Source organism: Microtus ochrogaster, chromosome 4 (genome assembly GCF_000317375.1).
Source record: "Microtus ochrogaster isolate Prairie Vole_2 chromosome 4, MicOch1.0, whole genome shotgun sequence".
Taxonomy (NCBI): domain Eukaryota; kingdom Metazoa; phylum Chordata; class Mammalia; order Rodentia; family Cricetidae; genus Microtus; species Microtus ochrogaster.
In genome coordinates, this window is record NC_022011.1 from 48,296,700 (window position 1) to 48,320,447 (window position 23,748).

The window sequence follows — 23,748 nt, forward strand, 5'->3', positions numbered from 1 at the left end:
AAAACTCACTCATGGTATTAAACAAAAAGGGAAAGAAAGATCTATTTGCTAGTAGAAAATGCAATTTAAGCAGCCTTTTCTGCCTTCATCCTCCAAAAATGTGCATGTTCCTTGACAGTAAGCAGCCAGCTCAGCACCCTTCCCAAGGCCACAGAGACATCTGCTACCAGTTTTACCGCATCTACCAGTAATTAGAAAGCTACTTTAAGCCCAATAAATGAAGTCCAGCACAGAAACTAAATTGGGTAAGGAAAGTCAGCATTTCTTAAAAATAACTGGGGAGTTCACTCGGGTAGTCAAGAGCAGAAACAGACTGAATAAGACACAGATCACAGCAACCTGCAGAGCAGGGTGGGATACTTACTAGGTGTGGGTGGAGGTTCAGCTCCTGGAAAGCTTCTGGAGAGAACACTTGCTCTCGAGCCTGCTTTACTACAGCTCTGCAGAGGAAAGACAAAGTGTGTATCAGTGCCAAGGTGCCAAAGGAAAGGCGGCATCCGAGACTGCTCACACCCAAGGCACACATGCACCGCAAAACACACCTGTGGAGTTCTGGGATCTCAGGATTGTTTTTAAACAGCGATGAAGTCTTGATGCATGGCTTCTCTTGCCTTCCATTGCCTGTACTGTCCAAGTACTTCTTTGGAGGAAACAATTTGTGTGCACTCCCCTTAAATGTTCTTGGAGTTTCTTTATCACTGGTTTTCTTGGCTGAAAGAGAGGATATTTCTTCGTTCCTCCGTTTTGTTGGTGGAGCATCACTGGACACTTGGTGCTTTCTTTTGGTAGCCTCTGCTTGCTGCGTTGTTTCCAAAAGGAAAGATCAAGAAGAGGTGCATTAGTCCATGAAGACAATCTTCAGAGTGAAGCCTGACTGCCCACAGAATGTATCTCTTCCTGCAGAGATCATTACGCCCCATATGCCAACCATCAGTTTAGGGTTTACAACCAGATTCTTTGGCTTCATCTGAAATGGGGGGGGGAGGGGAGAGACACACAATCTCAGTCCATTCATCTGCAAGACCTCCATCCACCTAAACCGTTAAGTCATCCAAGATGAGAGTGGGAATCGGGAGAGAGAGGTGTTCTGCCAGCTGACATTAACCAATTCAGTCTGTTCTAAGGGAAGCAAGAACCTACCTTGTGAAGTAGGCAGGCTTACTAAGTCAAACCACACCCCTCGGAGTCTGTTTTTTGTGTGAGAACAGAGGCACACAGGGAAACAAAATATGCTTTTTTCTGTTAAGAAGAGACTAGAGAGGTGAATGGGATGTTGAATCCTTGCTCATGCCCAGGAAGCGGAAACTGTCATTACTGTTCTTCCCTAGGGCTTGGATCTGTCATCCTTTCCTTTCAAGCTGCTCCAACTCAGATGGTCTGGAGTCAGTTCCTACTTGCCGTCCCCACTCCAAATGAGAGTGCTGCTCCATCCATCACTTCCATCATATTGTTCCCAACCCTCCTCGCCTTCGGAGCCCCTGCCTGACTGCTGATCATAGACATACATCATTAGGCACTTCTTGCCTGTTGCTTATTCTCACAACACGGATATAATTAATGCATGGTGCCCAAACTCTCCCTAGATCAGTGGTTCTCAACCCCAGGTCGACGAACCCTTTCACAGGGGTCAGATATCCTGCATACTGGATATCTGCATTATGATTCATAACAGTAGCAAAATTACAGCTATGAAGTAGCAATAAAAACAATTTTATGGTTAGGGGGTCACCATAACATGAGAACCTGCATTAAAAGGTCACAGCACTAGGAAGGTTGAGAACCACTGCCCTATCAGAAACATCAGATTCTTCTATTTTCTTTGGCCTTTTCGGAAGAAAAGTCTGCACAAATATATATAATAGCTGGTACTTCTAATTCTGAGTTTTAGAATATATTTTCTTCTTCACTTGAAAAAGTGAAGAACAGCTTACACACTGTCTTGTTTCACCAAGACTGTCAGTTTCAAACCAACCTACCAATGAAAAAGGACAAGTCTCTTTTCCTGGCAACTTAAGAATTCCTTTAAGGAATTCAATAAATACAATTTCAAGTACTGAATAGTAATAAAGTGAACACTAGCCTACTTCATCTTAAAATTTGTTTTTGCAAAGTTCCCAAGTTTATGAATTTTCAGGTTAAAGAAAAATGAAGCCATTTGTCAGAGAGCATGGGATTCGCACACCTCACCTGACAGTTTCAAAGGCCTGAAGGTCACCCTACCACAGGTTTCCTGAGCTGGCCCAGCAGCCTCTGGCCATAACCCTTCTCTACCTCAGGATTCAACTTATTCGGCTACAGGTCAATCTCAGGTTCAGGAAGTTTTTCCGCCAATCAAGACAAGACCTGCCTCCTGAAGCATCCATGGACCAGTCTGAAGAATGCTGTTGCAGCCAAACGGAGCAAGCTTACCGCCTCCTTTACACACCTTTCCTTTCCCCTTCTTTGGACTAAACATACCAGGTGGTACACAGACTTTACAACCACAGCATCCTACTCACCCTTTACAGAAGGAAAGTCAAGGTCTCTCTACAAGCAAGTATCAGAAGCCAGCACGGTGGCTTATACATGTAACTCATGTGACTAAGGCAGGGGGCCTGCTGCTGGGCTACAAAGTGAGTTCCAGGTCACAAGGCTACAGAGTTAAGACCCTGTCATAAACAAACAAAATAAGTTTTGGAGTGAACTGGAGCAGGCTCTCCACCGCTGTGAAGCTAACACTAAAAAATCTGCAGAAAGAGATCTAGGAAGCCTCCAGAGTACAACCTCTTCCCATCTTCTCAGCTTTAGATTCACCTCTACCTTTGGCCAGTCTTCCCTAAATTCCAGAATGTACCATGCTCTTCCATGAAAATAAATCTGAGATGCCTAACTAACTATATCCTATTTGGTCAGAAAATATAGCTATGGTTTTTTGAAGGCTATATACCAAAATGTTAAAAGTTATTTCTGGGTATGGCAACTCTAGGCAGAGTTGTATCTTCTAATTTTTCTTAAACTGTATTACTTCAATAAGTAGAATATCCTTAAGGAAAAAAAAAGTATTTTGTTCAGTATGAAGACAGAGCAACCCAATTTAAATTGTCTGAAGGACCTTCCAAATCCAGAGTACTTTTTGTTACCCACCCTGAGTTCCCAGTATGAGTAAATCTGCTCAGCACATCTTCACTCCAATTTAGATACACAGGCCGAAGCACAGACACAGTCAGGCCTCTACGGATCCCTGCAGCATTCTCTTGTATTGCTGTGTGTGTGAAAGCATATACGTCATGGCCAGCACAGGAAGGCCACAAGACAACTATGAAAAGTTGTTTCTCTCCTCCTACCTCTACCAGGTTCTGGAGAGTAAACTCAGGTCCTCAGGCTGGACAGCAGCACTTTTACCACCCAGCGGACTCACTGGCCTGTATTACCTTTTCTTCTTCCTCTTTTTTTTTTGGGGGGGGGGTCTTTTCCTTTCTTTCTTTTCTTTTTTTTTGAGAGAGGATCTTGCTGGCCTGGCCTGGAACTCATACGTAGACTAGAATGGTCTCGAACTCAGAGATCCAAAGGCCTTGGCCTCTTGACTACTGAGATTAAAGGCATATACACCACACCCAGCCTGTGTTACCTCTTGACCAATCACTTTGAAACACCAGTTGAAGTCATTGAAAACCAGATAATCTGCTTAGTCTGCTCACTCAAGAAAATTTTGGAATTTTCTTTCTGTATAGTTGGAGATGGGACTCAAAAGCCTTGCATGTACCAGGTGAGCAAGGTACAGCCTCCACGGGGCCCTTCAAACGGCACAGCACCACCCTGATCCAATGTTGCTGACCTGATACAGCCATCTACTTCCCCAAATGGCAACAATATTGCCTTTATTTTCATTACTGACACTCGGCAACTGCCTCTAAGGGCCAGACAATATACAGAGTTATTGCAGCTATTATCCCATTGGAGCTTTATAACAACTTTCTAAGAAACAAATTAGGGTTCCTATTTATGGAAGGAGAAACTTGGAACTCCCCCAAGGTCATAGGCTAGAGTGTTACAAAGCTGGCATCTGACAGCTCAGGTCATCTTACTGTAAATGCTGCTCCCCCCCCCCACCCTCTTGGCTTGTCTGTGTATTTCTCCTCAAACACAGACTCAGCTACACCAATGACTTGCTGAAGACTCCCTACTCCTAAGCATCTAGGCTCAGGAAGGTCCCTCCCTCTTCTTAACAAAAGTGAAACTCTGCAGTGAGTGTTAGATGAGCAAAAAAGTTTATCTTCAAAACACTGGTGGATCTGAACTGACCGGCAATTTGCTCTTCAATTTTCCATGAAATTACATAGTATCTTTAAGGTGTCTGGGGAGGAGGGGGAGTGTAACTTCCAATCACATCGTTCCTGATCTTTGATCACGTATGATTTTCCAACAGACTATGTAACAGACTTTCTAGACAACAAACCAGCAACCCTAAAACCAGTTTTCTGCTCCTGCAGGGTTTGTTTTAAGTCACCATTCTCCTTTCTAGGCAACAGATTATGATGACTGTATACTCTTTCCCTGCTACTTGGATGAAAATCTCGGCTTTAAAAGCTTTTTAAAGAAATGAGTCCAAGCCGGGCGGTGGTGGCGCACGCCTTTAATCCCAGCACTCGGGAGGCAGTGGCAGGCGGATCTCTGTGAGTTCGAGACCAGCCTGGTCTACAGAGCTCGTTCCAGGACAGGCTCCAAAACCATAGAGAAACCCTGTCTCGAAAAACCAAAATAAATAAATAAAAAAGAAATGAGTCCAGTCCCCATTCCTAACAGAGCTGAACCTTGCTTACAGCGGAAGGAACTGCTCGGGAGTTAAGATCTGCAAGGTGGTCTTAGGCACTGTTTTCCAGCTTGGGTACATCTCAGCTTCCAATCCTTACCCTAAAAGACTAGACCACCAGTCAGTCTCAGGAACTTAACCAGTTCTTACAGCCTCCGATCCCAAGACCATTGAACTAGTGCTCCAGCTAGTTTCAGGAGCCCTCCAGGCTCTCGCCCCTAAGGCGGGGTTCCCGGCTGTTTCTGAGCATCCCGCCGGTCTCTCTAGATACTCTTAAGAACTCGACCTGAGCCGGGCGGTGGTGCGGCACGCCTTTAATCCCAGCACTCGAGAGGCAGAGGCAGGCAGATCTCTGTGAGTTCGAGGCCAGCCTGGTTTACAAGAGCTAGTTCCAGGACTTTAACACAGAGAAACCCTGTCTCGAATCTCAAAAAAAAATAAAAAAAAAAAATGAACTCAACCAGATCTGATCAGCGCCACAGCTCCCTGGCTGCGGTTGAACTTACCCGCCTCGTCTGGCCCGGGGGGCGTCCGAAGTACGTCCTAAGAGGCCGGTCTGGGAGCGGGCTGCAGGCGGTAGCCATGGCCCGGGCGCGGAGCTGCGGGCCGAGACAGAAGCCCGAGCAGCACGTGGATGGTGAGCTACTTCTCAGCTACTGCCCGGCCGCCGCCGCCGCCGCCCCTTCCGGGTCTGGGAACCGCGGCAGCACGCACACCGGCCGGAGCCAAGAAGCCCCGAATGCCTCAGAAACCGGAAGAGGCAGCGTGCCGCCCACTTGGCGGGGTCTCCCTCAGTCGCCACGCTGGTCTTAGCATCTCAGTCACCCACACGAGACTCACTCTTTCTTGGGTTCTTAGTTGAGCCTGGCACCCAGTGTCTAGCAAAGGGATTTCCCACCTTTTCCTCTCAACCGCAGGCGCGGCGCGGGTCAACCCTCCCGGAGCGCACTTTCCAGACAGGCAGCTCCGCGGCCACCTAGCAGGGTGACGTTGCTTAGCAACGGCGGGGTCCTTTCTGGCTCGGTGGCGCTCGGGACCTGAGGGGAGTAAACGGCCGCGGAGGGTGCTGGGGGTGGCGCCGTGGTGCTGGGGGCGACCGGGGTGGGGGGGGACGGTGGCGAGGGTTCTGTGCACCCGGGAACCCGACCTCTGCGCCCCGAGCAAGATGAGTGAGGCGGATCAGGCCCGTGTGGGGCCCACGGCTGAAGAGCCCACGCCGTCCCCCGAGGAGGAGGGCGAAGGGGGCGGGAAGGAGCCGACGACCGAAGCGGCCCCCGGGCCCAGCGCCGCGTTCCGCCTCATGGTGACTCGGCGGGAGCCGGCCGTGAAGCTGCAGTACGCGGTGAGCGGTTTGGAGCCACTGGCCTGGTCGGAGGACCACCGCGTGTCGGTGTCCACGGCCCGCAGCATCGCCGTGCTGGAGCTTATCTGCGACGTGCACAACCCGGGCCAGGACCTGGTGATCCACCGCACCTCGGTGCCCGCACCCCTCAACAGCTGCCTACTCAAAGTAAGTTAACCCGCCACGGCTCGAGCTCGGCCCCGGCGCCTGCGGGGCTCCCGCGGACGCGTCACCGATCCCGAGGGGAGCCTGGCCTGCACCTGGCCCCGGGATTCCCTGCACATCCAACTCTTTGCAATCAAGGGACCAACATCGCCCCAGCTCTGCAAAGCCTTGCAAGCTGCTGCACTGTTACTAGACTCCCCCTCCCCCCGCATCAATACACGGTGGTTCTCACACACACACGACACCGGTTCTGTCATCCGTCCCTCCTTTTCTGCAGCTAGCCCAGTTCGCGATTGCCCGGGTGCTGTCTGAGACTCCACCCCCCGCTTCCCCAGCTCCGGACCTACCTCTACCGTCGCTCCTATTGTCTGGGGCCAACTCCCCGAGGCCCTAGGTTGGCTTTGTTTTTTTTTTTGTTTTTTTTTTTTTTATATATATATACTGTGTTGCGTGCGCCCTTCTCTCGCGCCACTTTTTCTTCGAGAAGAAAAACTGGTCTATTTCGTGGTCTTACCTGTTTGGCGATTTAATTGTGAATGGTCCTTGTGTCTCCCTGGGTAGACGGGTAAATAGGGGTTTGTATCTCGATCTTTGAAAGTGGAACGAAAAATAAAACCTCAGGGAACATCCAGCGTAGACTTCCAAGTCCAAGGTCTCTGTAAATTTAGTGCCTTCAACATCAAACCCAAGTTTGTCCCTGAACTTTCGAGTTTCTAAAGTTTTGTGTTGATGTCACCGTTTTTCCAGACATGGTGTATTTTAAAGTAGTGAGTGATGTCGTTCCTTTTTGTAGTCTAGTAATATAAAAGCTTACTCTGATTTCCTGTATGTGTATATGTAGTATGTAATCTGTCAGAGTGAGTGCCTACCGAGGTGCTGGGATAAACCAGGGTAGAGAACAGTCCTCAAGGAACTTACATCCTTTCAGGTTATGAACAGACAATCTAGTCAAAAAGCAAGGAGTGCTATAAGGCTGTTCACCCACGTGGCACTATGTTTATTTGAAAGGAAAGTTTTTCCACACTCTTGTAGACAGCCATTCCAAATCTGGGCTATTAGTCATAGGTACACTTTGAGTAGCCCTCATGAGTGCTTTTCAGCATGCTTAATTCAAGTTTCAAACACAGTGTTGAATTGGATAATATCCTTTTTTTAAAAAAAATAGCATTTTGGTCTTGATAAGCCTACCTGGGATTAGGGTTTTACAGATTGAATTAGGTAATCAATTTGACTGACTGAGCCATGTGTAAAATCTTCTTAATCCCAGTACTCGGGAGACAGAGGCAGGCAGACCTCTGTTAGTTCAAGGCCAGCCTGGTCTACAGAGTGAGTTCCAGGACAGCCAGGACTATTTCATAGAGAAACCCTATCTCGAGAACCCCACCCCTCCAAAAAAAACTCATAAAGCCTACCCAGGTGACAAGTAAGGCGTCTAACTCAAGCACATAGATAGATCTTTAAGCCATGTGTGTGTAGCTGTTGCTTTAGTATTGATGGATTACCTGAAGTTGAGGTATTTCTTAAAATGATACTACCAGTAGGAACTAGGAAGGTTAGTTGAAGACGTTTCTTGAGTGCTGTTTCAGTTTTATGAGGGTATAGTTCAGGGGTGTGAGGCTGCCTGAGCTAGAGGTAAAGAAATAATTGCTGGGCTGAGGAGAAGAGACTAGGCTTTAGCCAAGCAGTGCTATTGGGGTTTTGAGTACCAGCCTCAGTCTGGAACAGGTGGCCTGACCCAGGAAAGAGCCAGCATTCAAGGGGAAGTACCTGACATTCCAAACTGTTAGCTAAAGTTTCTAAATATCCCTGGATCCTGTTTCACCCATTCTCCTTATCTAATCTCTTTGGTGATAACCAGTTTTGGGGATGCCCAGATTTGTTAGCAAAGGCAGCAAAGGCAGGGCATGCTGCCTTCCTGCTCAGTGCCTATCTTCTATAGAAATTCCTATATGCAGCCAGGCGGTGGTGGCACACGCCTTTAATCCCAGCACTTGGGAGGCCGAGGCAGATGGATCTCTGTGAGTTCAAGACCAGCCTGGTCTACAGAGCTAGTTCCAGGACAGGCTCCAAAGCCACAGAGAAACCCTGTCTCGAAAATCCAAGAAAAAAAAAAGAAATTCCTATGTGCTCTGTTAGCAGGTAACTTTGTGGGATTGACTATGTAAATTTGACTGTTAGAACTGTTGGGGCCTGTGTGGGTCCAACACAGATTCCCTAACTGGACTGGAATGGAGTCGCGAGGAATAAACCGACGCAGCTTACACGGTCATCATGGAAACCAAAGATCTCTCGTTTGTTATCCAAACACCTTATATGTCATCACATCAATTGAGCAGAAAAACACATTAGGGTGTCTCCTAGGCAACCAGGTGCCTGGGCTCAAGTCACGACCACAGCTACCTGTATGCTAGCAGTCAGGTCGGCCATGAATTAGCATCTCTATAAGACATCCTCCAAATTACAAAGGGAGGAAGCACCAAACCTCTTAACTCTTAAATCATCAGCTTCAGCCAACATCTCTTCTCAGGTAATCCACATTTATAACAAAAGAAACTAGGATTACAGGACTCCAGGACAGGCTCCAAAGCTACAGAGAAACCCTGTCTCAAAAAACCAAAAAAAAAAAAAAAAAAAAAAAAAAAAAAAAAAGAAACTAGGAGCAGCACATCCTGGCTACTGTTAAACAGGGACAGCTTGTCTGCAGAGTTACAAGATCAGCTCAGACTGGGCTCTTGGGCCACACAGAAATATGGGCCTACATAGAACAAAGAGTGGACGTCATTGCTCCAAGGCCTCATGATGTGGGGAAATGGAGCAAGGTCACCCTTTGCCATGCAGAAGTCACACTGCTGAGGTATTTTGGGAATGAATCTCTTTTCAAAGGGAAGAAGCATGGCTTCCTTCACAATATTTCCACTCAAGATATGACAGCCACTTTTCCAAAAGTGTTCCCACAGCTCTAGAAACAGGTTGCACCATAAGTTATACACTTATGGATCTGCCTTTATGAATCTGTCAGCTGTAATTTACTGTATGGTCTTGTGGGCTCCAACACAGATTAAGGGCACTTTAATCTCAGCACTCAGGAGGCAGAGGCAGGCTGATCTCTGTAAGGTCAAGGCCAGCCTAGTCTACAGAGTGAGTTACAGAGTTACAGGACAGCCAAGACTGTTACACAGAAAAACTGGTCTCAAAAAAAGAAAACAAGCGAGAGAGAAAGAGACAGACAGAAGACAGACACTGGGTTTTGGCACAAGATAGACCCATCTATAAAACAGAAATAGTAAAGTTTGCCTTGTTTAGGCTTTATGGAGACTTAAGTTTAATCCATGCATAGAACATAATAGGACAGGTGGTGGTGGCACACTTCTTTAATCCCAGCACTCACACTCAGGAGGCAGAGGCAGGCGGATCTCTGTGAGTTCAAGACCAGCCTGATCTACAAGAGCTAGTTCCGGGACAGGCTCCAAAGCTACAGAGAAACCTTGTCTCGGAAAAAAACCCACCATAATAGAACATTATCACTTAATGTCTGGCATTGAGTACATGGTAGTGTGCAAGATAGGAATATATAGGCATGAAGGAAAGTCTGCGTTAGTTTAGTAAGCATACATTCTGATAACTTGACTGAAATATTGCTACATTTGGCATTTGCCACACTGTTTAAATAGCAGAAAGTCTTTATATAGCCCTCTAATTGATAGAGTTTACATGAAGAGGTCTTCATTGTTGCAGTATGAATATAAAGAAGTCTGTCAGTTCTTCTGTGCCCTACATAGTGATGGTCCCTAGAGATTTAAATCTATTCAGTGTTGTCCAACTAGCTATTGCTTCTACTCAAATGTGCTACAGATATGTAGCACAGCTAAAGAACTAAACACTAAACAGCTTTTGAAGCTGTTGCTCTATAATTCTGTTAGATCACAGCTCAAACTGTATCAGCTATTTGTAAGTTTCTGTCTTGGAGGTTGAAATTATATGATAAAAAATTGAATAATAAAAATAATTAAAAGCAAGAAAATGTAACTTAAGAATAAGTCACAGGACTGGTAAGATAGCTCAACAGTTAAGAGCTTTTTGCTGCTTTTGCTAAGGACCTGGGTTCAGTTCCCAGCCCACATTGGACAGGTTAACAACCATCTGCAGTTTCAGTTCTAGAGGATTTTACACCCTCTTCTGGCCTGTGGGCACCAGGCATGCACATATAGTACAAATACATACATGTAGGCAAACACTCATACACATAAAAAATTAAGTCTTAAAAAGAATAAGTCTAAGTTTTTCCCATTAGATACTGATACAGTTCCAAATCCTAACGCTCTCTATGAGCTAGTCTTATTGTGTATCAGTTGCTTATTTGTGCTTGCTATGCAAAATGACTGTTGTCTGTGTTTGGAAATCACACATTCTCTGTCTTCAGGTAGCTCCTTGATTCTTAAAGGTTCAGATGGGGCTTCTTGTGTCAACTTTTATATGGGTAGCGGTCAGCTTCAAATTCAGGAGTGCATGATTGAGTGATGGGCTCTTGGCAGCGTATGGAAACTCAGCTTTCAAGTGGTTAGGTTATTAGACATCTAAGTACTTGTTTAAATTTCCTAACTGGTTTTTGTGATGGAAAGAGTTGGGAAGGGAGATGGAATCAACTAAAAAAACTTGAATTTAATTTTGTGTTAAAAATTACCCTGCTGGTCAGGATCAGTGTTGTCCTCTGTCTCTAAATGCCATAAAATTAGGATATTTTGGCTTCGGTTCTGTTTCAAAACCTGCAAGGTTTTACTTTAAAAAGAAGTTTGCCTAGGTTAAGCGTGTTTTTACAGTGGCTCCCTGGCCGAGGCATTTTATATGCTCCCATTACTTCTAGGAGGGCTAGTGAGTAATATTGGGCATTTCCAAAACTTAACTCTCCGTAGACATCTTTTCTAGGAAGTTGCCTCGTGAGCTCTAGAAATCTACCTCTGCCTCACCAAGTTCATCGTGCTATACCTAACTTTTGGCATGAGTTCTGGATTTAAATTTGGTTTCTTTGTGCTTGTGGGGCAAACTCTACTGACTGAGCCATATCCCCAGCTCTGTTGCTATCTCGAGTACTGTTCACTGCTGATACGTTGAGGAATTTTGTCATTAATTAGACTTAACAGCTTATATACACTTAACATTTGAAAGATCTTTTAAAATAGTTCCTTAAACTTTGCTGGGAAGTAGGCACTGCTTCTTAGTGATTATTTTCCAAGTTCTGCCTGTGTTCTAGAGTTTAGCCTCAGTGCTTGGTAACTTACATCAAGTCACTTTTATTAAATCCATATATTAAAAAGGACTTGAATTCCCTTTTAATTATGTCCTACCCTTCCATTTCCAAGTTTCTTTAAAAAGTTGGCACTAAAATTAAAATAGAAAGGATTTTTTTGTTTGTTTACTTTTCTCCTTTGTTTTTGACACTAAAATCAAAATGGAAAGTTTTTGTTGTTGCTGTTGTTTTTTTTGTTTTGTTTTTTACTTTACTTTTCTCCTTTGGTTTCTTCGGCTGGCCACATCCCTGACTGGCCTGAAGCTTGCTGGGGTAATACTACTAACTTTGTGTCCCAAATGTTGTGACTACAGATGTGTACCAGTACACTTTGCCTTTTATTTGTGTTTCTGAAAACAGTAGATGAAGTTCTTCTTCCTTTCAGTATAGTGAAAGTATCTTTAGCTCAACCTATGTTTTGTTTTTTGGGGTTTGTTTGTTTGGTTGGTTGGTTGGTTGGTTGGTTGGTTTTTTTGCTTTAGCCTTCCTGGCTATAATTTTAGTCATTTACAACTTCCTCTATATTTACTATCAATTTAAAATTTTCTTCAGAGCTTTCATCATTTGGCTGAGCACTTGACATGTGTTACAGACCTAGACGTGGAGGGGGTGTGTGGATGAAGCAAAGCTAGAATGACCTGAGCCCTCATAGGACTAAACCTGGTAGGATATGTGAGCAGGAGCAAGTTAGGTAAAGGAGCCAGGAAAAGTGGTGGGTGGAATAGAGAAGTCTGATAGGAACCATCTTACTTGTAGCAAGAGTAGACAGGGAAATTGATGTTTGAACTGCATGTGATATGTTAAAGAAACTGCAGATTAAAAGGCCTAGAGTTGGTTAATGAGGAGGTTTAGTGGCCTAAAAGCAGAAGCCTGATGACTTTAGACAGTCCCCGGAACATACTTGAAAAAGCCCAATGTGATGTGTAATGGCTTGCATCTGTAATCCCAGCATTGCTATAGTGAGATGGAAGCATCATGGGGAAGCTGACCCAGCCAGTTAACCTGGAGAACACAAGCACAGCAGAAACCAGAGCTCAGTGGTAAAAGAATATTTGCTTTGCATGCGTGAGGCCTTTGGTTTGATCTTCAGCATATGTCACAAAGCTATTACAAAATACAACTATCTAATGTAGCAAAAAAGAATATACATACATATTTCCCTGACTTTTAAAACTGCTGCGGTTTTGTGACTGTCTCAACTAAGTGTTCCCTTCACTCTTGTAAACCAACTGTCTATTCTGTAGGCCAATTCCAAGAAGAATCTGGAAACCAAGCCATGAATAATCACATTTATTGAATCTTAAAAAAAACAATTCATTAGTAAATGTACATTTAATCTTTACACATAATTATTATTATGTTTAATCATAATCACATCATTATTTTTGTTTGCTTTATTTTAAGATAGAGTTGTTCTACCTCAACTTTGGCTGACTGAACTTGTGATCTTCCTGCCTCGGCTTCCAGTGTGTTTATATTAGCAAGTGTGCATTGCCAAACCTGGCTGTTTGATCTTTTAAATGCATATAATGCCAAAATTGCCAGAATTGATATAAAATTGTTTTATATGTTAATGGAAAGCAGTTACTGCATATGAATATTTACCTGATAGCTTCTGTATGTCTTATTTTCAGGTTGGTTCAAAAACAGAAGTTGCTGAGTGCAAGGAGAAGTTTGCTTCCTCTAAAGACCCCACCATCAGCCAGACTTTCATGTTGGACAGGATGTTCAACCCCGAGGGGAAGGCGTTACCCCCAATGCGGGGATTCAAATACACAAGTTGGTCTCCCATGGGTTGTGATGCAAATGGCAGGTGCCTCTTGGCAGCACTGACCATGGACAATCGCCTGACTGTGCAGGTGAACCTCAACAGACTCCAGTGGGTTCAGTTGGTTGATCTGACTGAGATTTATGGAGAACGTCTTTATGAAACCAGTTATAGACTCTCTAAAAATGAGGGTCCAGGGGGAAATCTTGGGGATTTTGCTGAGTTTCAGAGGAGACACAGCATGCAGACCCCAGTCAGAATGGAATGGTCAGGAATCTGTACCACTCAGCAAGTCAAGCACAATAATGAGTGCCGGGATGTGGGCAGTGTGCTCCTGGCTGTCCTCTTTGAGAACGGGAATATAGCTGTGTGGCAGTTTCAGCTGCCATTCGTGGGGAAAGAGTCCATCTCTTCATGCAACACCATTGAGTCAGGAATCAGCTCCCCGAGTGTTTTGTTTTGGTGGGAATATGAGCACAATAATCGGAAAATGAGTGGCCTTATTGTAGGCAGTGCTTTTGGACCGGTGAAAATTCTCCCCGTCAATCTCAAAGCAGTCAAAGGCTACTTCACTTTAAGGCAGCCTGTTGTCTTGTGGAAAGAAATGGACCAATTGCCTGTGCATAGCATCAAATGTGTGCCACTTTATCATCCTTACCAGAAGTGTAGCTGTAGCTTAGTGGTAGCAGCAAGAGGCTCCTATGTGTTCTGGTGTCTTCTTCTGATCTCAAAGGCTGGTCTGAATGTTCACAACTCCCATGTCACAGGCCTTCACTCACTGCCAATCGTCTCCATGACTGCAGATAAGCAGAATGGAACAGTGTACACCTGTTCTAGTGATGGGAAGGTGAGGCAGTTGATTCCTATTTTCACAGATGTTGCATTGAAGTTTGAACACCAACTGATTAAACTCTCGGATGTATTTGGCTCAGTGAGGACTCATGGCATTGCAGTGAGCCCCTGTGGTGCTTATCTGGCCATCATCACCACTGAGGGCATGATCAATGGCCTCCATCCCGTGAACAAGAACTACCAGGTCCAGTTTGTTACTCTCAAGACCTTTGAAGAAGCAGCTGCTCAGCTCTTGGAATCTTCAGTTCAGAATCTCTTTAAGCAGGTGGACTTAATTGACCTAGTCCGCTGGAAAATTTTAAAAGATAAACATATTCCTCAATTTTTACATGAAGCTTTGGAAAAAAAGATTGAAAGCAGTGGGGTCACCTATTTTTGGCGGTTTAAGCTTTTCCTCCTAAGGATTTTGTATCAGTCAATGCAGAAATCCCCTTCAGAGGCCTTATGGAAGCCCACCCACGAGGACTCAAAAATCTTACTGGTTGATTCACCTGGGATGGGCGATGGTGAGGATGAACAGCAGGAAGAAGGCACTTCCAAGCAGGGGACCAAGGCTGGCCTGCAGGAGAGGAGCAAAGAGGGTGACACAGAGGAGCCCCCCGAAGACTCACTCACTGCCGTGGGAGACACCGGAGGCCGTGAACCCATAGAGGAAAAGCTCCTTGAGATCCAAGGGAAGATTGAGGCTGTGGAGATGCACCTGACGAGGGAGCATATGAAGCGGGTCCTCGGAGAAGTGTACCTGCATACCTGGATCACGGAGAACACCAGCATACCCACCAGGGGACTCTGTAACTTTTTGATGTCTGATGAGGAGTATGATGACAGAACAGCACGGGTAGGTGTCTGTCGAAACTACTAGCCCTGTGGACCATCTTTTCTTCTTACTGGGTAAAGGGATCTTGGCTTGGCTTTTTCTTTGACATTATTGAGGTAAGTGGTTGCCATGAAGTACAGGGAAATAGATGGGAAATATAGATTGAAGTTGAAGACATACTTTCTTCCATTTATGTGCCTTTGACTGATGTGTAGGGATTGCCAGACGACATTTCCAGGCTGTGGATGAGTTAAGGAGACTGCGATGGCAAGTGGTGTGTGATGAACTGTAGTGGCATTTCAATTTCAGTAAATAAAGCTTGCCTAAAGATCTGAGAGAAAAAGCAGACCAGGTAATGGTAACACACACCTTTAATGTCAGTAGCCACACTAGTAGCCGTAGAAACTGGGTGATACACGCTTTTAATCCCAGAACTAGAGAGGATTATAAAATAGAAGGGAAAAGCAACCACACACTGTCTCATTCTGAGATTCCTGAATGCAGGTTCACCATTTTTGACTGAGGTCAAGGTAAGAGCCAGTGGCTACTTTCCTTTCCTTTTTGGATCTTCATTTTGGACCCCAATTTCAGCCTCTGAGCTTTTATTAATCATGCATCATTTGTTAAGTATAAAAATCAGAATTACAGCCATCATAAACAATATCAAGCAAGAAATATATGCTAAATGTATTAATAATTATCCTATCCTAAGGTCTCTAAGTCTTGTATTAGAAATGAATTAGCTAACTCATGAGAGTAAAGTAACTATGACTATCTAGTCTTCAACTCCATCGAAATCATGGGAAGGAAAATAATATTACTTGAGTAAACAGAAAATGCAATCAAGCAACTTCCAAATGTACAATAAATATAAGAAGATAACTGGCTACCTGGGTAATCACCCAGAGTCTCATTTGCAACGTTGGAGCAGCCACCTTTGGCTAAGGCCTAGAGTAACTGACAGACAGGAAAAATTTCAAAACCATCTTACCCTGTCTTGGCAAAGTTTGGCAGTCTTTTTTCTTGTATCCTGCTTGTCCAGTCTGGACACCATGCATTTTGTCAATGGTTGAGGCATATACAGTTCTTTGCCCAAAGGCCAGTTTTGCCAAGAAGAAAACAAGCTCCAAGTGGCGTGTGGTCAGTGCCCAACATTCTCTTGGGAATAGATGAGTGCTGCCAGAAGCAATTTTGTCTTGCGTCAACATAACCCTAAGTTATTTAAATGGTATATTCTGTAGTTCTTTGAAGTAGTTGAAGATTACCTGTACATGTGGAATATAATCTTTATGTATCTAAAGAGCCTGAGTAGTCTAACTATGACAAACATGGATACTATTGACCTGTAATTCTTAATACCTGTATAGCTTAAAGAGTAAGACCACATATTTAAACAATCTTTAAACAACTGTGCAGCAAATGAGGGCAGTGACCTCAAAATGTAAACAATGTATAAGTATCTTGATCAGAGGTAGAAATGTATGGTGCAATATGATAAATATATTCTAAAATTGTATCAATATGCCAAATGTCTTAAGCAGAGTTAAGTATGTTAGCATGCATACAATATAACAAAATAATTTTGCATAGGTGTACAACTACTGTAAACAGAAATAGCATTTTCCAGATAACAAATATAATTTGAATTTGTATCAATATACAAGAATCTATACCAATGTAAATTGTTTATAAATAATAGCTCACAAATATTCACTGTTATTCCCTATTATTATTAGTGTAAGTAAGCTCACACTAATCTACCTATTTTCCCATCTAATCCCCCCCCCCTGCAAAGAGATCCTTGAGCCTACATAATTTCCACCCCAACCCTATACCAATTATAGTCAATCCGTAATTGATGTCCCTAAGCCTGGGGACAAACTTTGTCTGGAGAGGGGACATTGTCTTCTAGAATTACTTCCAGCTATCATGGGGTTGCTGTTCTTTCTATGGGATCCTGTAAAACTAAAATGATGGTTAATTTTCAAGATTGCTGTCTGGTATAATTGCAGATAGTCTCTGAACAGTTGATAGGGTTTTTCTGAAGTTCTTATTAGAATTTCTGGCCAGAACATTGTAAGAATTTGCACCATTTCAGCTAACCAAGTTGGAATCGTTGTAAGCAACTGGTACCCAAAACTGATCTATCAGCAGCATCATGACGTCATATCAACCAGGTGGAATTGTTCTTCTGGGTCCCATCTTTTTCCTGGAACCTTCAAAGATTACTGCAAGAAAATTTATTGTTCATTGTAAAAAACTTAAACATTATTCATATAGGCATATATTCAATGAAAGGTACAATAGAGACAAAAATATTTATGGGAAAAATAAAATCATTCCTAAATTCTTCTTTCTGTCCCATACCATATGGCTCCTGATAAGAGACAGAAACTCTGAATTTTTCTTTTAACAACATGCTTGGATTTAGAGAAGAATAGCCATTGTCCAACTCCAAAGCCAGCTTTAATTTTTAAGTAGAGATGTATACGTGTTCAGGTAATGAAATTTCACCCTGCAGATGATATGTCATCATAAGTCAGATTTCTCTTTACTTAGTGACACTTTCTGGAAAGTTATTGTTTCTCCTTTAGGCATCTAGATGTTGAAGGTCTTTCAATTTTTTTTTTTTTGAAGATGGATATTTTCCTGCAAATTAAAAAACAGAACCTTGCCCCAATCCTTATGATTGTCACCTCTGTGGATGAGCTGTCATTTTTTCTGTCTCAAGAGGTTTCTCTTTTTCAAACCGAATCTTTTTTTTTTTTTTTTTTTGGTTTTTCGAGACAGGGTTTCTCTGTGGTTTTGGAGCCTGTCCTGGAACTAGCTCTTGTAGACCAGGCTGGTCTCGAACTCACAGAGATCCGCCTGCCTCTGCCTCATAATTTTTCTTCTTTTGTGGAAACGAGCGAAACCCTTTCCCCAACGTAGCACATCTCCTGTTTTCCATTCTGAGATCACCACATCTTTGAAATATACTGACTGATTTAATGTAGAAGTTTTTTCTGTTATCCAATGTCTCTCTGCTGACATTGTTCTTTTCTCATTAGCATTAAGAAAATTCAAGGTTAATAAAGCATTATGTAATCTATTTCTGTGGGTATTTCCCATCCCCTTCTAGCTTGTTTAACATATCCTTTATAGTTTGATTTGATCTTTCTATAACTGCCTGACCTGTAGGATTGTTTGGTATACCTGTAATATGCTTTATATTATAGTAAGCAAAAAACTGTTTCATTTTCTAAGAGATATATACTGGACAATTATCTGTCTTTAATTGTGCAGGTATACCCTTTATGGCCATAACTTCTATAATAAACATGTGATTACTGAATCAACCTTATCTGAGCTCAAAACAGTTAGCTGCCTATTGAAAACCTGAATAAGTATTAATGGTGTGGTACACATATTTTAATTTTCCAAAATCTGCAAAGTGGAACATATCCATCAGCCAGATTTCATTCCTTTGGGTTACTCCCTGTAGGTAATGGTATTTGGTTATAGAAAGAGCAAGTAGAACATCTCATTATAATCTCCTTAGCTTTTTGCTGTGTAATAGAACACTCTTCTTTAAACCTTTGTTATTGGCATAATGTTTCTTATGAAATTCTGAGGCCTTCAGCACATTTCCAATCAATAATCGATCAATTTCTGCATTACCTTGTACTAGAAGACCTGGCAGACCCATATGGGATTGGATGTGTGCTATGTATATGGGACAAAGCCTATTCCTGATTATATCTTGAACCTGAATGAATAATGAAGTCAATTCTGTATCATGTGGTATAAATTCAGCAGTTTCAATATTCAAGACAACTCTTTGTACATATGGCAAATCAGTAACCATATTGAAAGGTTCTTTAAAATCCCTTAGTACCATGAGAATAGCATATAATTCTGCCTTTTGGACAGAATTGGGCAGAATTATAAGGGCTTTTTTCCACCTTACTTAAGTCTTCAGATTTATAACCTGCCTTTACTGATTTTTTTTTTTTTTTGCATCAGTATAGAATGTGTGGGCTCCAGTTATTGATGTATCATGTTCAGTGTGGGAAAAAAATTCAAGTAGTTCTCTTTATAAGGTTAATTCAATCGCTTTGGGGATAATTGCTATTAATCTCTCCTAAAAAAAAAATTTAGTGCAAGCTCTTTGCCAGGGTTCATTGTCTTCCCATAATTTTTAAATTTCATCAGTAGTAAAAGGCACTATAGTCTCTGCTGGGTCTATTCCTTTTAGTTGAGGAAGTCTCAATTTTCCTTTTCTAATTAATTCAGAGACCCTTTCCACATAAATTTTTTTACTCAGATTATGTGATAAAAAGATCCATTCGAAGATAATATCTTCCCTCTGCATTAAAGTTCCTGTAGGGGAAGTTCTGGAGGGCAATATGACTAGAATGCAGTTAAGATTTGGATCTACCCAATCTACATGTGTCTTCTGTAATTTCTCTTCAACCAAAGTTAATTCTTAGCTTCAGCTGTTAATTCCCTGAGACTGTTTAAGTCTTTGTCACCATCTAGGGTATTGTTTGAATGAATTACTAGATCAGGTGTTATCCCAATAGTGAGTCATAGATTGGAATTCTCCTAACAATCTTTGAAAGTCATTAAGAGTTTGCTATCGGTCTCTCCTAATTGATAGAATCTCCTCTTTGTATTTTTAGGGAGTAATTTGTAATCCCCATTAAGCAAAGCTTTCTTCTTCAAAAAATCTTTCTAAAGTGTCTGCATTTGAATTGGATAGCAAAATGTCATTCATGTAATCATAAATTACAGACTTAGGAAATTGTTTACATACCATTTCCAATGGTTGACTTATAAAATATTGGCACAGGGTGAGGCTACTCAGCATTTTCTGTGGGAAGACGGATATCTCCTACTTTACCTGAGAATTATTGTAAGTAGGCACCGTGAAGGCAAGTTTTTCTCTTTCCTTTTCTTGTAAAGGTATAGTGAAGAAACGGTCTTTTAAATCAATAACTATGAGAGGCCATCCTCTGGTAATAAAGGCAGAGGAATTCCAGATTGTAGAGGGCCCATAGGTTGAATTATCTTGTTGGCAGCTCTAGATCTGTCACCATTTTCCGTTTTCCAGATTTCTTTTTAACAACAAATACAGGAGAGTTCCGATGGCTGGTTGATTCTTCAATATGGTGAGCATCTAGTTGCTCCTGTACCAGATGTTCTAAAGCCTGTAGTTTCTCTTCTGTTAAAGGCCATTGTTTGACCCATATTGGTTCCTTAGCTAACCATTTTAAAGATAGGGCTATTTGTACCTCTGAAGGTTTGCTAGTTGGTTTGTGCTTTTGTACAGCCTGAATGACTGGTGACCGTTTTTTATAGTAACTTACAACATCCTTCCCAGAAACATGAGTTTCTGGGACTGCAGGAATGTTAATCTGTGTATTCCATTGCTACAGCAGGTCATGGCTTTATAAATTCACTGCAGTATTAACCACATAATGGCCTCAGCCTTCCTCTCTGTCTTTCTGACCATATGCATTCAACTCATCTCATGTTTTGTTTCACTTGAGATAGGGTTCCAATTCCTAGGAATTGAACATCTGCCTCCTGAAGAGGCCAATTTGGATGACAAGATTTTGGAGTAATGATAGTCATATCTGTACCTGTGTCTAGTAATCCTTTATTGCAATGTTATTTATCTGTACTCTTAGCTTTGATCTTTGACTATTTATAGAAGTCTGCCAAAATATATGTTTACTATTTTCTATTGGAATTTTTGATTCTATGTTTATTCTGTCATCCAGAACAGCATGGTTTTTTAGTTAGTTAGTTTACATGTCTCCTTGTGAGACATGTCTTCCACAGGAACTGAGAATGACTGGACCACATTTGACCTGGGGGCCTACGAGCCCCCCCCCCCCAAGGAGTTTCCCAATGGTAATGGGTTGCGAGCCGGTTCCTGTAGGCATGGAGTCAGGATCCATGTGGGCACCAGATGTAGACGATTACAGTAAAGTAGTCCCACACTAGCTCAGAATGGAGTATAATGAAGGGTTCTTTATTTAGGGGTAGATTCACACATCAGCAGTCCTCTGCACGAGCAGGAAACAGGAACCAAATCCATCAGCCAAGAGAGAACCAAGCAAGCTTTATGTCTACAATTTTAGTACAAGAGACCACGCCCAAGTGGGCTGGTATCTTAACGGCTATTGGCTGAAGGAGTTCCTACAATAGTGCACAATCACAGCTGTGGAGATGCCCACCTGTGTTCTCTCCATCATATTTTACAAGTGTTCATTGTGGGTGTTTGTTTTCTACTTGAAAGACTTGAGGTTGGCTATGGTAAAGAAAACAATTGTTTTCTTGTTTGTTTTATTTTATTTTGAGGCAGGATTTTGCTGTGTAACAGCCCTGGCTGTTCTGGAGCTCACTTTGTAGACCAGACCGGCTTCCGTGGATTCATGTGCCACTACTGCCCAGCTAAGAAAACAATTGTTAAGTTTAGTTCATTTTCTTAGTAAGATGCCTGGTGCAGGTTATCATCCTGTGGGTTCTAGGGTTCTTGCAGCAAAGGAACTGTTCCTTAGCCTCGCAGGGCTGGTCGGGAGAACACCATTAGAGCTGTGGAATCCTGAAGAGTTCCCCACCAAGGAACAGACTGTACATTGAAAGGATAAATCACAAGTCTTTTCCTTTCACTCTAGATATTGACACACGCTGTCTGAAGTTTCATGGAAAAGGAGAAGTCTGGATAGCTTTGTCCCTGATAACTCATTCACAGTGCGTTTGTCCACCCCTGAAACTGCTGCAGGATAATTGCAGTGATCCTAAACACAGTACTGGTCATGTGCATGACTTTTCTTTTTTAAAAAGTCAACCTTTAAACCGTTTTCTGTCTTCTAAATTGTGTGGAAGAGTATTCTGTTTTTCACTGTCATGGGACTGGTTAGAATTAATATAAATAATCTATGGTATGCTAACAAAAGCATTAATGAAAGGTAATAGCATTAATTCTTTAGTATTCTTATTTAGATGCCTGCTTGCAGAGCCAAGTCTAACATGATTATGTGTTTCTGGTTAAGCCAGTATGAAAACAATGGAGATTATCTTGAGTTCTGATTAAAGAGTAACTTTTGTACTCTTAAGAATCCAGATCTGCTTCATACAAAGACTTTTCAGCCTATAGCATTGATTTTACTGTAGTTTTAGATGTTCTGTGACTATTGGGCATGTGGCATGATATATTTCTCAACCTGTTTTTCATTCCCAAGTGCTCCATTCTCCCCTCTCCTAGCTCCTGCCCATGACTTGTTAATAGTTAATACCACAGACATATTGTGTACTTGTTTTTATCTTGTAAGTATATCTGTGCTTTATACATAAAGATTAAGAATTTTTTTATTCCCCCCCTAAAAAAACAGATTTTACTTATTCCTAGAGAAGGGTTATTTCTAGAGAATACACAAGTCAAACTAAACAGTTGGCTTCCATGATTGAAGCCCCAAAGAGTACATAGAAGCAGCTCTTCCTCGGGTAGCATTTGGGCCCAGCTCTGCTTTGCTATAGAGCGCTGGGCCATCTTTACTTCTGCACCACTTAGTGGGATGTTAGGCTTATCTGGAAAAGAGGAGTGAGGGTGTCTGTCCTTGATGTGAAGAATTTTGAAAACCAAAATACAAGACCAAAGGTAATTTAAATTTGTAAATTAAGCCTGGTGTGGTGGCTTATGCTTCAATATTCAGGAAGCAGAGTATCTTTATGAGTTGGAGGCTAGCCTGGTCTACATGAGTTCCAGGACAGCCAGAACTACATAGTGGGACCCTGTCTCAAAAAAAACCAGAAAATCAAACAAATAAGCAAAACAAAAAACCACACACATACAAATGTGTAAGTTATATTCAGAAGAGCTGATATGGCTACCTCAGATTAGCAATTAAGATATCCTTTGAGATTTGGGTGACTTATTTAACCCAAAATGTACAAAATATTGTAGACTACCAGAAGAAGTAAAGCATAAATACATCCAGACCTAGGAAAGACATAAGTTATTTGTAAAAGAAGGAATTTAAGGGTTGTTATATCCCATGCCTCTATGGCAATGTGTGTGTGTTTTCCAACAAAATAAAAAAATGTGTGTTTTTTCAGATACTTGTGGGAGGTTTTCTGTTGGTTTTTTTTTAAGAACAGATATATTTTTAAAATATTTATTTATTATGTATATAATATTCTGTCTGCGTGTATGCCTGCAGGCCAGAAGAGGGCACCAGATCTCATTACAGATGGTTGTGAGCCACCATATGGTTACTGGGAATTGAACTCAGGACCTTTGGAAGAACAGGTGATGCTCTTAACCTATGAGCCATCTCTCCAGCCCCGACAGGATTTCTCTGTAGCTTTGGAGACTGTCGTGGAACTAGCTCTTGTAGACCAGGCTGTCCTCAAACTTACAGAAATCCGTCTGCCTTGCCTTTTGAGTGCTGGGATTAAAGGTGTGCACTGCCCAGCCAAACAACTTTTTTAAAGAATGTAATTTTAAACCAGGTATGGGAGCACAAGCCTGTAATCTAATACAACTACTCCAGAGACTGAGGTAGGATCAAGGTCAAGATTGTCTGGATAGGGCTGGACAGATGACTCAGAGGTTAAGAGCATTTGCCTGCTCTTCCATAAGTCCTGAGTTCAATTCCCAGCAACCACATGGTGGCTCACAACCATCTGTAATGAGGTCTGGTGCCCACTTCTGGCCTGCAGGCATACACACGGAATA

General features: G+C 42.4%; 2 protein-coding genes across 2 annotated transcripts in view; one reads left to right on the plus strand and one right to left on the minus strand.

Moving 5' to 3' along the window:
- Window positions 1-5,700, minus strand: part of Ddx31 (DEAD-box helicase 31) — a 71,654-nt gene extending 65,954 nt beyond the window's left edge. Inside the window, exons 1-3 of the mRNA XM_013355143.2 lie at window positions 5,296-5,700; window positions 543-799; window positions 365-440 (exon numbers count right to left, since the gene is read on the minus strand). Of these exons, the coding sequence (XP_013210597.1) occupies window positions 365-440; window positions 543-799; window positions 5,296-5,373 (411 nt within the window). The 5' untranslated portion in view covers window positions 5,374-5,700. The remainder of the gene's footprint in view (window positions 1-364; window positions 441-542; window positions 800-5,295) is intronic.
- A 175-nt stretch (window positions 5,701-5,875) lies between these two features.
- The window catches only part of Gtf3c4 (general transcription factor IIIC subunit 4), a 29,304-nt gene continuing 11,431 nt past the window's right edge, over window positions 5,876-23,748 (plus strand). Inside the window, exons 1-2 of the mRNA XM_005346182.2 lie at window positions 5,876-6,299; window positions 13,215-15,038. Coding sequence (XP_005346239.1) covers window positions 5,955-6,299; window positions 13,215-15,038 — 2,169 coding nt within the window. The 5' untranslated portion in view covers window positions 5,876-5,954. The remainder of the gene's footprint in view (window positions 6,300-13,214; window positions 15,039-23,748) is intronic.